The following is a 14,367-nucleotide window of genomic DNA, read 5'->3' as shown; positions in this document are numbered from 1 at the left end:
AAGAAACTGTCTTCTGTTTGAATTCTCCTGTGTCCTAGCAGATAGGATTTTGTACATAAACAAGGAGGATTATATCAAAGATAGAACTGGCTATCATCAATTTCACCTCCTAATGGAACCACCACGCAGGACCCTGAATTTTAGCTAATCACTCAAGTCAAAAAGAGGTAACAATGTGTAATCATCTGCTCAAGTCTAACCAGGGTTAGATGGCACAATGGTAAAAATGCCACTGATGCTACCATTGATTCAACTGCACCACTGATGGTAAATAACATGGCTGTACTTTGCCTCTAAATTTGATGCGCTATAATCTTTATTTTTCACTGATTTTAGTGGCAGTGAAGTAGCTCTAAATTTGAACAGAATTTGCTGCATTTAATCATTCTCAGAAATATTATTTAATTAACAAGAAATCAGTTCAGTACATTGACCATCCTTGCCTAATGGGAAGCTTCACTAAAAAAAGCACTCACATATTTCAATTACACTCTTGTATGTAAAATTATGTTATGACAGTGTTTCCAGAAAGAGTTTAGATGATGCAAGCCTGATCCATTACAACCTGGTTGATCCAAGTACTCTAAAATTAAAATTTAAAATTAAAATTTTCCTTTAAATTAGCTTGAAAACCAGCTTGTTAGTGCAATAACATTTGAAATAGAATATGCAAAAAAAATCATGTCAAGTGGTTTACCTACCTTTTCTGTGATATAGAAATTGGAACTATCAGCATGTTGCAGTGCATAACATTCATGGTTCACAAGAGACCACCTTAAAAATATGAAAATATATAAATAAGAAAGTGAAAAAGAAAAAAAGAAGCCTCGTTATTGGTGTTTAACATTATCAACAATCAAGTGTCCATCTGTCTCACATACTGTCCTATCTATAGATTTCAACACGTCCACTCAACAATGAGAAAAAACAATCATACATCCAAGGAGAAGAGAGAAGAGTACAAAAAACCCCACAACTCATCTAATGGAATATTGTTCCCTTTCTCCTCTCCTCCTCCCACCCCTGACAATTTGAAATGGAGAGCCCTCAGCTTGACCACTGAGTGATAGAAACAATGCAATAATATATTCCCTTCAAATGCCAAGGTTTAAAACACAAAAATCAATAATTTGATCACCTTCCATTACATTAACATTCAATATAAAGCATTTTATTAAAACAAAATTTCTTCATTACAGATAAATCCTAAATGGTAGTTACATCTTATTCAAAAAAACAAACAAACAAACATTCCAGAACAGCCCCATCCTGTCAACACTACTAAGTGTAGTTTTCACTATAACGAGTAGGATGCACTGAACTCATTACAACAGATGTGTGCCTATAACATCAGACCATTATGCTGGAAAACTCTCTGGGCAGGGAGCTTGTCTTGGTGACTCCTACAGCACTAGGCACACAGATGGTCCTTAACAAATTTAAAAAAACAGTAATACAAAAATCTACATGCCTTTTACTATATTTTAGCTGTAGTTTAATGAACTGTGAACTAGTTTCTGTCCTTCTGTATCACTAGTTAAAATTCATTAAAAGAGCATTTTTTTGAAAACATTAAATATGCTGTTTAAATATTACAATACGACAGAGTTTCTTCTGATTGTTAAGCAATTATCATACCAGGTTATGTTTCACATTTCACGTCCATGCTGCTTGTTCCATGGATTTGGTGTCCATCAGGCTTAGAAATACAATTCACAGTTTATGTTTCTTGACTTGTGAACTGAGATATGTGCTCGGTAAAGTGGTTGCACTCTACAATTAAAATTCATCTCTAAAACCCACATATAAGGGATGTGTAGGGTTTGTGATAGCCTTCTGCACGGAAATGAGTTTTACCCCTTAATAAAAACAGAGGGCCAAGTAAAAGCACTTTTTAATTTTCCCAGTACACAGTTTTCAAATTGAATTCAGCCAGCCAGTAGATTTTGCAAATTCTAAACCTGAAGATAAAACCTTTTTGAAAATCAACTTCAGAATTTAGGAAGGTCATCACTAGGGATATTTTATTTATCTTGCAGAAAATCTGCGTGTCTGTTATTTATTTTATGCAGTGTTGTAGCTGTGTCGATCCCAGGATATTAGAGACACAAAGTGGTGATGTTTTATTGGACCAACTTCTATTGGTGAGAGAGACAAGCTTCTGAGTTTACACAGAGCTCTTCTTCAGGTCTGGAAACCAAGGTTCCCAAAGCTTGGTCTCTCACCAGCAGAAGTTGGTTCACTAAAAGACATTACCTCACTCACCATTTCTCTCTGTTATTTATTTTTAAGAATCAAAAGGAAGTATAGTATCAGAACTTACCCATCGCAAACTTCTTTTATTATTGCAGACAATGGTTTTTTCTGATTAAAAAAGAAGAAAAATTCACTGTTAGAACACCATATCACAGCAATTAAATAAACATTTTAATTATTTCACTGGTTCAGTTCAATAATGCAAATTAGTAGTACTCAGTTTTGCTTACTTTTTAATATTTAGCTTGATAACATTAAGAATTTTTTGGGTGTTCTGGGCAGCAAATTCACAAAAACATTATTGCTACACACATTAGCATGATGATCTTTTTGTCATGACTGTTTAGCATTAGCTGTCAAGATTCATTTTTGCCACCTTTACTCCTACATCACCAGCCAGGCTTGTGGGGGCCTGGGGAAAATGAAGAGGTCTTCTATGGACACTGCATCTCATGGCCCAGCAAAAGCAGAAAGTTCAGATTTCAGCATGAGCATTTTTCAGGAATGACACATGAAGCAAGCAGTAAACAGTTTGATATTTTTAAGCTGCGTTTGTTGCTTCCAGAGATCAGCCATGTGTGATCACAAAACTACATTTTGATTAGGAAATTCAGAGAACAGAACATAATGTATTCTGCAATGCTCCCTCCTAAATACACATTGCTTTCCTCCAATAAACATCCACTGAAAAGCAGTAAGATTCCAGTTGTGTGAACTCTGCTTTGTCGTAAATATGCAACACAACCATTCTGCGTGTTGCCACATAGTTGATTACAGTGGGTATTGTTCCTTCAAATCCCAAAATAGAAGGAACACTGTCTAGTATGGAGATGTTGCAACCCCCTGAACACTGTTATAAACATAGCACATGTGTGTCCCTAGAGGAAACAGCATTATCTGAAAGAAAGTAAGTCTGTCACTTGGAGAAAGGGGACACAACTCACTTCTAGAACACTACCATTCCTCAGCTCCTCATTACTGGTTGGTGCATAGAGTACAGCATCAGCTGCTGCTTCTGATAAAAAGGCTGGGTAAAATTTTCAAAAGCACCCAAGAGACTTAGCAGCGTAAGTCCCACTTACTTTCAGTGACTTAACGTACGTCTGCAATACCAATTATTTTCCGACACAACTTACACCAGCATAAAGCCACTGCAGTTCATATATTGCTTGTGCGCAAGCATACTTCACTCCCTGCACCAGCACTGCACACGCTCACCAGGAGCGCTTGTGTTGACGGACAGTGCAGTGCAACTCACTGGGAAGAAATGAGTTGTGCAGGGGTGACTGAGACTGCAGGGCCCAGTTACCAACATACCACTTTCTCCATCCCATAATGCCATCTTTATCCCAGAATTTTCATACTTAATTTGAAAATCCCTCAAACCCACGTGGAACTTGTCACTTTCCATCATCTTTAATAGAATCATGGAGCCTGCACTATTGTTCTGAATATTGCGAGCACAGGACGCACAGTTCTCCAGTACTTGCAGAGCCACAAGAAGAGCCGCGAGGAATGTGACCATTTCCTGAAGGGCAGATTGATGGAGGACAATTCAAAGTGGTTGGTGACATTCACAGAGCAGTTGCAAATGGTGGACTGCTGCTTCTAGGCCCGAGAAACGAGCACTGACTGGTGGAATTGCATCATAATGCCGGTTTGAGATGACGAGCATGTTTGCAGAACATTTGGATGTGCAAGGCAACATTCCTGAATCTGAGTGAGAATGAGAGCTGCCCTGATAGCAGAGAAGCGAGTGGTGATTGCACCGTGGAAACTTCCAAAATGATTTCCCACTGACTTCCGGCTTTGGAATTGGAAAATCCATGGTGGAGGCCGTTGTCATGCAAGTATACAGGACCATTAACCGTCTCCTGCTACAAAGGATTGTGACTCTCAGCAACATGCAGGACATAGTGGATGGATCTGCAGCTATGGGACTCCTGAACTGCAGTGGAGGAATAGATGTCATGCATATCCCTATTTTGGCACCAGGCCACCTAGCCACAGAGTACATCAACAGAAAGGGCTATTTTTCTATGGTTATGCAAACGTTGGTGGATAACTGGGTATGCTTCACTATCAAAAACATTGGCTGGTCAGGGAAGGTGCATGATCCCCTCACATTTAAGAATACAGGACTGTTCAGAAAGCTGCAAGCAGGGACTTTCTGTCCAAACCAGTGGGTTACCATTGGCAATGTTAAAATGCCAATAGTGATCACAGGGGACCCAGCCTACCCCTTACTCCCCTAGTTCACGAAGCTGTGCACCAGCCACCTCGATAGCACCAACGAAAGATTCATCTACTGGCTCAGAAGGTGCAGAATGACAGTTGAATGTGCTGTTGGTAGACTGAAGGGATGTTGGCATTGTTTACTCACAAGATTGGATCTCAGTTAGGAAAATATCCCAGTGGTTATAGCTGCCTTTTGCGTCCTGCATAGTATCTGTGAAGCGAAAGGGGAACCTTTGCCGCTGGGGTGGAGGGCAGAGGTGGAGCAGCTCTCTGCTGACTTTTAGCAGCCACACACAAGGGCTATCAGAAAAGCTCAACATGGAGCAGTACAGCTCAGGGAGGCTTTGAAAGAGCACTTTAACAGCGAGCCACAATAATGTGGAGTATTGTGCTCCACCTGCAGCATGGGGGGCTCTTAGGAATTGTGTGGTGCTTGGTGTACATCTATGAATAGAACACTGGGAACGCATCTATTAATTCGGTGGTGCTTGCACATTGTACAGTAACAAGTCAGCGATGCTTTCACTACTGCCAGTCATTCAGCAGCATATGTTGTAAACTAATAAAGATGAATTATTTTCCAAGCAACAGTTTTATTGAGTAACAAAAACATTTAAAAAAATTCTGTACAAGTGTAACACCAACAGACCCTGATCGTCGGCGGGCTGGATCAAACCTGGGACCTCTGGAGCTTAGTGCATGAGCCTCTACCGCATGAACTAAAAGCCAGCTGGCTATTAGCTAAGGTTGTAGAGCAGACTTATTTTATTTGTCTGTCTAAGTGGTCTCGGTGCCACTAGATGGGACAGAACACCACACCCAGAAGGTGTGTGGGTTACACAAGTTAGAAGCAAATACATTAAAATCTTAATAAATTTATAGAACAGAGCTTAAAGAAGGGGAAGGAACATTCATGTCCATTTTTAACTACACATACATCATATGTGGCTCCCCCAGTCAATGTATGTGAAGATGTGGTTGTCTTTAATGTTCGCCAGCGTGCAGTGGTAGAGGTAGGAATGTAGCGGTGGATGCTATGTACAAAGTTGCAGGTTGGGGTGGGGTTGTAAGGAGATGCTATACTGTAGTTCTCCATGAACTGCAAAGGGAGGCAAGCCTGTGACGGTTGAGCCTCTAGGTTCACAAGAGTCTGCAGCATCCGTATCTGCTGCTGGAGAAGCCCCCATTATGTCTTGGTGCATCTTCCTCTCCTCTTCTTGCTGGGACTCCTGGGCCTTTCTCCATACATTCTTCAATATTCACTCTCCAGGCCCTATGTTCATGGTCTGATGCAGCACTGACTGGCAGGATCTCATTGAGCATGTCATCTCAAGCCCTCTTTTTTCTCCTCCTTATCCAGCTCAGGCGTTCTACGGGTGTGGAGGGGAAACCTCTCAAGGCCACAATGGCAATAGCTACAGATAAAGCACACAGAGCTAACACTGTCAGTATAATCCCAATGGAAAGGGAAAGTTAAGATTCAGAACTCCCTTCCCTTGCTCCCCTAAAGTTTTCAACAAAACATGCTTATTGACACTTCTGCTTCAGACTGCTTCTGCATAGCACCACTCACAGCACCAGCCATGGTGAGTATGGCCTGCCAGGGTTGGGGGAAATGAGGAGGGAGTTGGTCAATTGCATGAGTATAGGGCAATGGCACTGAATACCGGCACCATCTTCCACAAGCAATGGTGATTTTAGTTGGTATCTCACTCCTGAGGGTAAGAAAGGTGCAGAAAGCACAACTGCTGCTGGTGTCCCAAAGCAACCGGGACCCATGTGCCATTAGCCTATTTATTGCAATGTTGCTAGCTGAAGTTATCACTGATTGGCATGGGAAAGTGTCCTGCCGCAGAGGAAGAAATAAGGCTGCTGTCCCTAGGATCCTTCGGGAGATGATTGCAGAGCACCTCCATAAAAGTTGCATCAATATCTCTCAGGAAGACTCAAGGGACGTCCCTGTGTATGTAAACAATCTTCTCCACATGGCCCTCCTACCTAACTCTTCAGGGAATGAAAAGCAAGTAACTCTACCTTTCTTTGTTGTACCACTACCTCTTCTAGTACAAGTAAATGAATGAAAAGTCGCTAGATGTGTCCCATTAAGTTTGGCATGCAATCAAACATCACTGCAACGGGAAATACATTTACACACTTACCCAAGGTTCCTTCCCCTGCACCAGGCTCATCCATGCCTGAATGCTGGGACTGACTGGACTGTGGTGGAATCTCAAACAGGTCCTGGCTTGCGGCATAGCTGGACACCCTGGTCACACGTCCTCTATCCTACTCCTCTTCTTTCTCCTCACTGTTTAAGCCAGGGGCCTGTGACTTGGGCTCCTCAGAGGTATCCAGAGTGATAGATGCAGTGGCATGGTGATAGGTTCTCCGCCAAGTATGGCATGCAGCTCTTTGTACAAGAGGCAGCTCTGTGGCTCGACACTGGAGCAACTGTTCACCTTCCTGGCCTTCATTTTCATGTGGCATGCTGCTGGTCCTTCTCCTGCATCCCCTGTTGTACCCCTTCTCCTGCGTCCCCTGTGCAATCTGCTCGCAGATTTCCACATTTCTATGACTGGTCCACTGCTGTGCTTGTACAGCCTCTTCTCCTCACAGGCCCAGGAGATCCAATATCTCCTGTCTATTCCAGGCTGGAGCACGTCTGAAGTTGACATGGTCAGCTGGGCAGTTGCACACAACAATGGAGACCAGCTAGGTGTGCTCACCAAGCTAGATAATCAGGAAAAGTCATTTCAAAAATTCGTATGGTTTTAAATGGCGGGGCAGGAAGGGAAGCTTCCAGGCTCCATGACCCCTGGGCAGTGGAGTTCACAGGTGTGACCAGAGAGGTCACTGTTGGGCACTGGGGGACAGTTTCTCTAGGAGTGTTAGGGTTGACATCGGTACCGCAGTGTCCACATCCACACTATGTTGACCTCAATTCATTGACCATGGCTCAACACCACTTGAGGAGCTGGTGTTAGTACCTCAGCGTAATGCAGACTTGATATCAGTGGGAGACAAATTTAAAGTGTAGACACATGCTCAACTAAGTTGACACAAGGTGGTTTATGTCGAACTAAATTTGTAGTTGCAAAAAGAAAAGGAGTACTTGAGGCACCTTAGAGACTAACAAATTAAGTTGAGCATAAGCTTTCGTGAGCTACAGCTCACTTCATCGGATGCATCCATATGTGACCTGTTAAGTTTGGCATGCAATCAAACATCACTGCAACGGGAAATAAATTTACACACTTCATGCATCCGATGAAGTGAGCTGTAGCTCACGAAAGCTTATGCTCAAATAAATTTGTTAGTCTCTAAGGTGCCACAAGTACTCCTTTTCTTTTTGTGAATACAGACGAACATGGCTGCTACTCTGAAACCTAATTTTGTAGTGCAGACCAGGCCTTAGGCTCCTATGTTATACCAATAAAATAAAAACCAGAAGGATCTTATTAAAGACGAAAAGGCAAAATACCACATTTATTGTGAATACAGAGAGAATCATAGTAAGCAGTTAGTTATAGCTATAACATTCCATTCAATCTCATATTTATTCATACATTCATTTATTCATACACACACGCACACAGGTTCTGCAAGGTTGTTATCATAGTTACCAACCTTAGAGTTGCCCATGCCAAGCCACTGGCCAAGTGGCCTGGACATGAGGAGGGAGCAGGGCCTCGTCAGATGCACATCTGATGCTCCTGGAAGTTGGTTTGCAGAATCAGACCCCAAAGTTCTCACTTTCCAGAGTCCATTTTTATAGGAATTTCTTCCTATGCCAGTCTATGGGAATTGATTCATCATGCTGTTGCTGAATCAATCAGCAGTTGTCACATTCCTGACGGCTCCGTGCTGCCAGATGTTATCTTGTTCTTTGGTTCTCCCATTCTTGAGGCTGTTGCGTGGATTCCAGTCTGCCCTCCGGGGGTCTTCTGGTTATTTCCACTTGACTCCTTCTTCAGCCGATGGACACTGGATTCTTAGGCTGGCACCTCTCTGATCATTCAGTTATTATCCACACCAAGCATCCATCCACATACATCCTCTATCTCTATTTTAATCACAATTGTTAATACAACAAAAGGGCGGGGAGTCTCTGGGTGCTGTTTCTGTTGCTACAGAGTATTGCTTTGAGTCTCTCTCTGTGTGAATTGCTTTGAGAACAGACTCTGTCTTACAATGTACTAACGCAATTAGCAGCTTGCAAGTTTCACACATAGAGGGAGAGAAACAGTACCAAAACCCAAGAGACCTCTTAATTAGTAATATCCTGGAATTTAAACTATGGGGGATCAAACTCATTTGTGATTTTAATACAGAACTTCTTTAATATGATCCAACACCTATACGTCTAAAAGCTTGTCTACACCCAAAAGTTGTATCAGTATAGTTGAAGCAGTACAGCCCCATAGTGTGGTTATATATTGGTATAATGTCAACCTTAACATTTAGGTCGACATAGCTCGGTCAATCAGGGGTGTGAAAAATCCACACCCTTGAGTACCGCAGCTATGCTGACGGAGCTAGGTCAATGGAAAAATGCTTCCATCTGCCTCACTACTGTCACTCAGAGAGGTGGTGTTCCCACACCAACAGAAAAACCCTTTTTGTTGGCATAGGCTGTGTCTACAACACAGGGTTATGCCTTCGTAGCTATGTTGGAATAGTCTCTGTAGTCATGCCCATAGTTTTGCCTGTCTGGGAAGAGAAATAAGCTACACCAGCCTAAGGTTCCTTTATATCAGTACAGCTGCGTTCACACTAGGAGCTGCAGTCAGATAGCTATTTCAGTTTTGTTTTTTTTAAAGACCTATAAATGAAATAGTTATACCAGTACACATAACATCTGTGGACCAGGCCAAAGTCACTTTTGAAAATGGGGCTTTTGCCTTTGAAAAAGTTTTACCATACCAGGTTTCACCTGCCCTTCCCACCATCTCAAACAGTCAACTAAGGGCACAGGACTTTACATATGCGATACCTACGCTCATTAATTTATCTAGTTCTTTTTTGAACCCTGTTATAGTCTTGACCCTCACAACATCCTCTGGCAAAGAGTTCCACAGGTTGACTGTGCATTGTCTGAAGAAATACTTCCTTTTGTTTGTTTTAAACCTGTTGCCTATTAATTTCATTTGGTGATCCCTAATTCTTGTATTATGAGAAGGAGAAAATAGCACTTCCTTATTTACTTTCTCCACACCAGTCATGATTTTATAGACCTCAATCATATCCCCCCTTAGTCTTCTCTTTTCCAAGCTGAAAAGTCCCAGTTTTATTAATCTATAATTTCTATAATATAATCTAGAATATCTATTAATTTTTCTATATTGTGCCATGGTCACTTGGTTGTATGAAATAGTTGGATACTTGAAACTCAAAACTTAAGAAAATAAAGGGGTAACAAGAACTTTAAGTAACTATTAAAAAGGAAGGCACAAAAGTCTAAAATTAAAAAAAGAAAGTGACACAAACTGCCTTTCAGGCTTCTGCCATGCGGGGGAAGGAGCATTACTATAGCACTGAAATCACTCAGTGGAACTTAGTTAACCGTAATGAATCAATAAATGGGACCCTTCAGGGACACATATTTAATCTTATGCTTTAGCCACTATCTAGCATATACAGTAATTTGATACTAGTAAAAGGGGCTTTACAAATTAACATCTTTACAATAAAAACTATTGAGACCCTAATTATCCTTACATCCTTCCCCTGAGGTGCCTTCCGTTTGAATAACTCTGTGGAGAAAATTCCTTTCCCCGTTTCATACTATACACAGTGACCAGTGCAAATGTTCACAGCTGTAAGCAATAGGTTGTTTAAAAACATGTGATGGCTGCCACAACTCCCTCTGTGAAATCGCTTCAGTAGAGTTACATAATTCATGGCTGCAGAGAAGACTTTGGCAGACAACACATCAAAAGTGTCATGCAAATACTACAACGCACACTGCACAGAAGACATTCCTCTACCAACAAAAGAGTTATTTTCTTTGAAATGACAGATGGGTTAGAGATTAACTTCACTGTTCTCTCCCAAGAATCCCTTAACGTCAAGATTCCTCTGGCGCCTTGCTATTAAGTACTGTATGAAGAATCTCTATGCTTAGACCAACATTTACAGGACAGTATTATTTAATGTATGTAGAGTACTTTGGGATAGACAACAAGTAGAAGCTATCTTTTATTTATTTATTTATTTATTTTTAACCATGAAAGAGGAGATAAAAGGCTCTTCTCCTCTCTCCAGAATCAATCTATTCCCCAAGCTTTTCTAGTGTAACAGTTTGCTAGTCCAGCTGCAAATATTTGCCTGGTGTCAAGAAGGGGATCATTGGGTTCTTTCCCCCGATTATTTTTATCCCAACCCAATTCCAGTATCAGTTTTACTGCATTCAAATATAACTTTTATTGGACTTACGGTTCTGAAAACCAAACCCATTGCGGGAATGGGGGCGGGTTTAACCACTGCTTACAAGGACATTGCCCAAAATCTGACTTTTCTGTAGCAGGAGCAACATTTTGTATCACTGTTTGGTTCATTTTAGCTTTTGGCCTCTCTGACCTTGTCTTCACTGGTGTCTTTAGACATGTTTTATAGACCTCACACATCTAACAAACCTAATATAAACAAGGCAAGTTGTAGTTTTAACATGTTTTAACTTGTCACGGTCAACTTTCATTCCCCCTCCCCAAGAGTCTATAACAACCAGCTCACATATGAAAACTGCAACTGTTTTGTATATGCTATAATTTTAACACCTTGGTTGACATGTTAGGAAAAAGATGTCTTTTAAACATCCACACAGCCTACATTGCTGGTTCAAATCCAATACATGGCAGTGATTGGAAGTTAGTCTCTAATGGCTGTTTGGTGATCTATGTATTATTAGACCAGAATCTAGTCACTAAAGAAACACCAAACAAAACCACCACCATAACTGCCATTTTTTGCACACTCTCAGCATGGAATCTAAGGCTTTGTCTTCAATGCACAGTTGCCCCAGGTGATTGCTACCTGTGTCTGAGCACCCGAGTTTGCCAAACCAAGGTATGGGCATTCCTACAGAAAAACCCACACTGTGCCCTCACTGTTTCTGCACTTGCTCATGCATGGGGAGGGGGAGGGGCAGATATCCCATGGTCCTTTGTAATTGAGAAGCTCTAAGATTCTCTCTCAGTCAATTTGGTCAATTGCAGGAGAACCTGTCTGTCCTTCAGGAGGAAGTGTGAGAAGGCATGTAAGGACTATCAGCTCTTGAATGATTTCGCCTGCACCTCATTACAAAGAGGGCAGGTTCCAGCCACAGTTAAAACAAACTCTAGGCTCTAACCCACACTCCCTGCAGGGCTTAAAGCAACTCCAAAACATGGCTCAGAGGTTTTTCTGTTTGGACAGTAGGGGGGTTAAAGGTTCAAACCCAGATAAGAGCCTGGGTTAATTATGCAGTGAAGACATACCCTTTGATTGGATAGATAAAGCATCCACAAATGGGTTTACCCTCAGGCCAACGTTGAAGTACATCTCTCTTCTACAGTTCAGCATGAGCTCGTTTGTATCACTTTTGCCCTTGTTGTCTTTGTTCTTGGGATAGATTAGGGCCTTCGGTTTCCCTGGCTGACACCATTCAGCACAGAAAGCAAAGGAAAGCCTAAACACCACTCTCCCGTTAAGTAATATTGAAGCCTATCCCAGGGAAACAGCAGATGCCACACATCTGGTTAAGAGAAGACATCACGAAAACATAGTTCACTGTTGATCTGTACATCTGTCAGAAAATAAAATCTCTAAGATGGTGAATACAGCATTCTGTTAATTATGAACACTGCTACTGCTAACAAATCTTTTGGTGCTTAAGATATTTTTGATTACTGTAATGCAGAAAAGGTTTATTCTCCCTCATTCCCATTAATACAAGCTTCACACATCTCTGTCACATAACTGGGACTATAGATATAGAGCTATAGTACTTTAGTGACTGGGACTCAGGGGACCTGGGTCTTCAATCCTCTGCTTTGCTACAAACTTCCTACGAGACACTGAGCAAGTCTGTACTTCAGCGCCCCATACATAAAATGGAGACAAGAAGTACATTGCTACCTCACAGGGGTCTCACATTAGGGGAGGCACTCAGATACTACGGTAATGGAGGCAATATGCGTACCACAGACAGATATTTGAAGGAACAGAGTACATTTCCTCTTGCCCAGGGGTTCTCAAACTGTGGGTCGGGAACCCTGAGGGGTTCACGAGGTTATTTCATGGCGGGTCATGAGCAGTCAGCATCCACCTCAAACTCCACTTTGCCTCCAGCATTTATAATGGTGCTACATATAGAATCATAGACTATCAGGGTTGGAAGGGACCTCAGGAGGTCATCTAGTCCAACCCCCTGCTCAAAGCAGGACCAATCCCCAACTAAATATTTAAAAGTGTTTTTAATTTATGGGGGGGGGAGGGTGTCGCACTCAGAGACTTGCTATGTGAAAGGGATCACCAGTACAAAAGTTTGAGAACCACTGCTCTTGCCTTTCATTCTGAGCTGCAATTCAGCCAGCTTCCGATACCCCGCTGAAAAATGCACACTCTACTTCTTTATTTCTGCTTCATTAGAAATGAAGCATCACCCCCAGATCATCTGCATCACGGTGATGAAGAAACCAAATCTCATCCCTCTCTCCAGAAGCCAAACATATTATCAAAACAAAACATTCAAACACAGAAGGATGAACTCCTTGTTCCAAATCTTGATCTCCTATCAGGCCAGAAAATGCCCTCACTGGCTCCTCCAGCACCTTGCTGCCATGAACTCCCAAGTACATAAGGGATCACAGGGAAAAGAACATTTATAAAATCCAAGTAAGGCATAGCTGAGTGAGTTATAGCACTAATCTCCCTATTACATAAGTATGCACTACAGAATTATACTGTAGTGACAAATCCTGCTTTAATAATTTCAAAGTGGTGAGGAAAAATTCAGCTCTTCACATCTCCACTCTACAGGGCAACATGCCTCTGAAAATTGTATGAAACAAAGATGCCATATGCGACTGAGGACTGTGCGGCTGAAATTATGGTAACTTACAATGGGAAAAGGTCTATGTATGACAGTGTAAGGGATTAAATACACTAATTTTAAAAAAACAATTGTTATTCTCTTTAGTAATATGATTCCAGAAGTCCATGAGAGGAGGAGGGTGGTTGTAATTGAATTATAATGTGCAGGTGAATGTTCCAGCTGACCAGAATGTGAATGAGACACCTTGTAGTTAATTCAGCCACACATATATCCCCAGGAATCTCATCACTCTGCAAAAAACACTTCTCTTAAATATAGTAGATGCTTAACTTTTAAAGGCGGCTCCTGCTGCTTCTAAAAGAGAACCGTTCCAGTGTATCTGTGTCCAGCAGCTTTTAGTTATGTCCATCCCTTATCTTAAAATGCAGTGTCATCACCTGATATGTTGCAAATGCAAGGGTCATGCCGCAAGTTTTCAGTGGAAATTGTGGTGCCAACAAACTCACGGCCATCATTCTGCCTTCATTCTTCTGAAAAATTAATCACTGCCACTGTAAGATTGCTTGTGTAGCAGCATTATGCCGACGGGAGAAAGCTCTCCCATCAACATAATAAAACCAGCTCAACAAGCGGCAGTAGCTACGTTGGCATGAGATGGCACTGTGCACACAAGTGCTTATGCTGGCAAAACTTATATTGTGCGCACGCACGTGTGTGTGTTTTTTCACACCCCGAGCGACAAAAATTTTGCCAACATAAGTGCTAGGGTATACATGGCCTTAGAAAGCACCACTGGGTATTGTCTATGCTGCTGATTGTGAAGGAAGGGCTTTAGGATG

The 14,367-nt window shown here is 41.7% G+C and overlaps 1 protein-coding gene across 2 annotated transcripts in view; it reads right to left on the bottom strand.

Moving 5' to 3' along the window:
• Nucleotides 1-14,367, bottom strand: part of ELMO1 (engulfment and cell motility 1) — a 417,191-nt gene that overhangs the window by 322,733 nt on the left and 80,091 nt on the right. For both annotated transcript variants that reach the window (XM_077811025.1, XM_077811026.1), the window contains exons 3-4: nucleotides 2,324-2,364; nucleotides 702-774 (exon numbers count right to left, since the gene is read on the bottom strand). In XM_077811025.1, the coding sequence (XP_077667151.1) occupies nucleotides 702-774; nucleotides 2,324-2,364 (114 nt within the window). The remainder of the gene's footprint in view (nucleotides 1-701; nucleotides 775-2,323; nucleotides 2,365-14,367) is intronic.

This window comes from Eretmochelys imbricata, chromosome 2 (assembly GCF_965152235.1).
Source record: "Eretmochelys imbricata isolate rEreImb1 chromosome 2, rEreImb1.hap1, whole genome shotgun sequence".
Lineage (NCBI taxonomy): Eukaryota > Metazoa > Chordata > Testudines > Cheloniidae > Eretmochelys > Eretmochelys imbricata.
The sequence above is the reverse complement of the archived record's forward strand: the minus strand, read 5'-3'. Positions and strand labels throughout refer to the sequence as shown.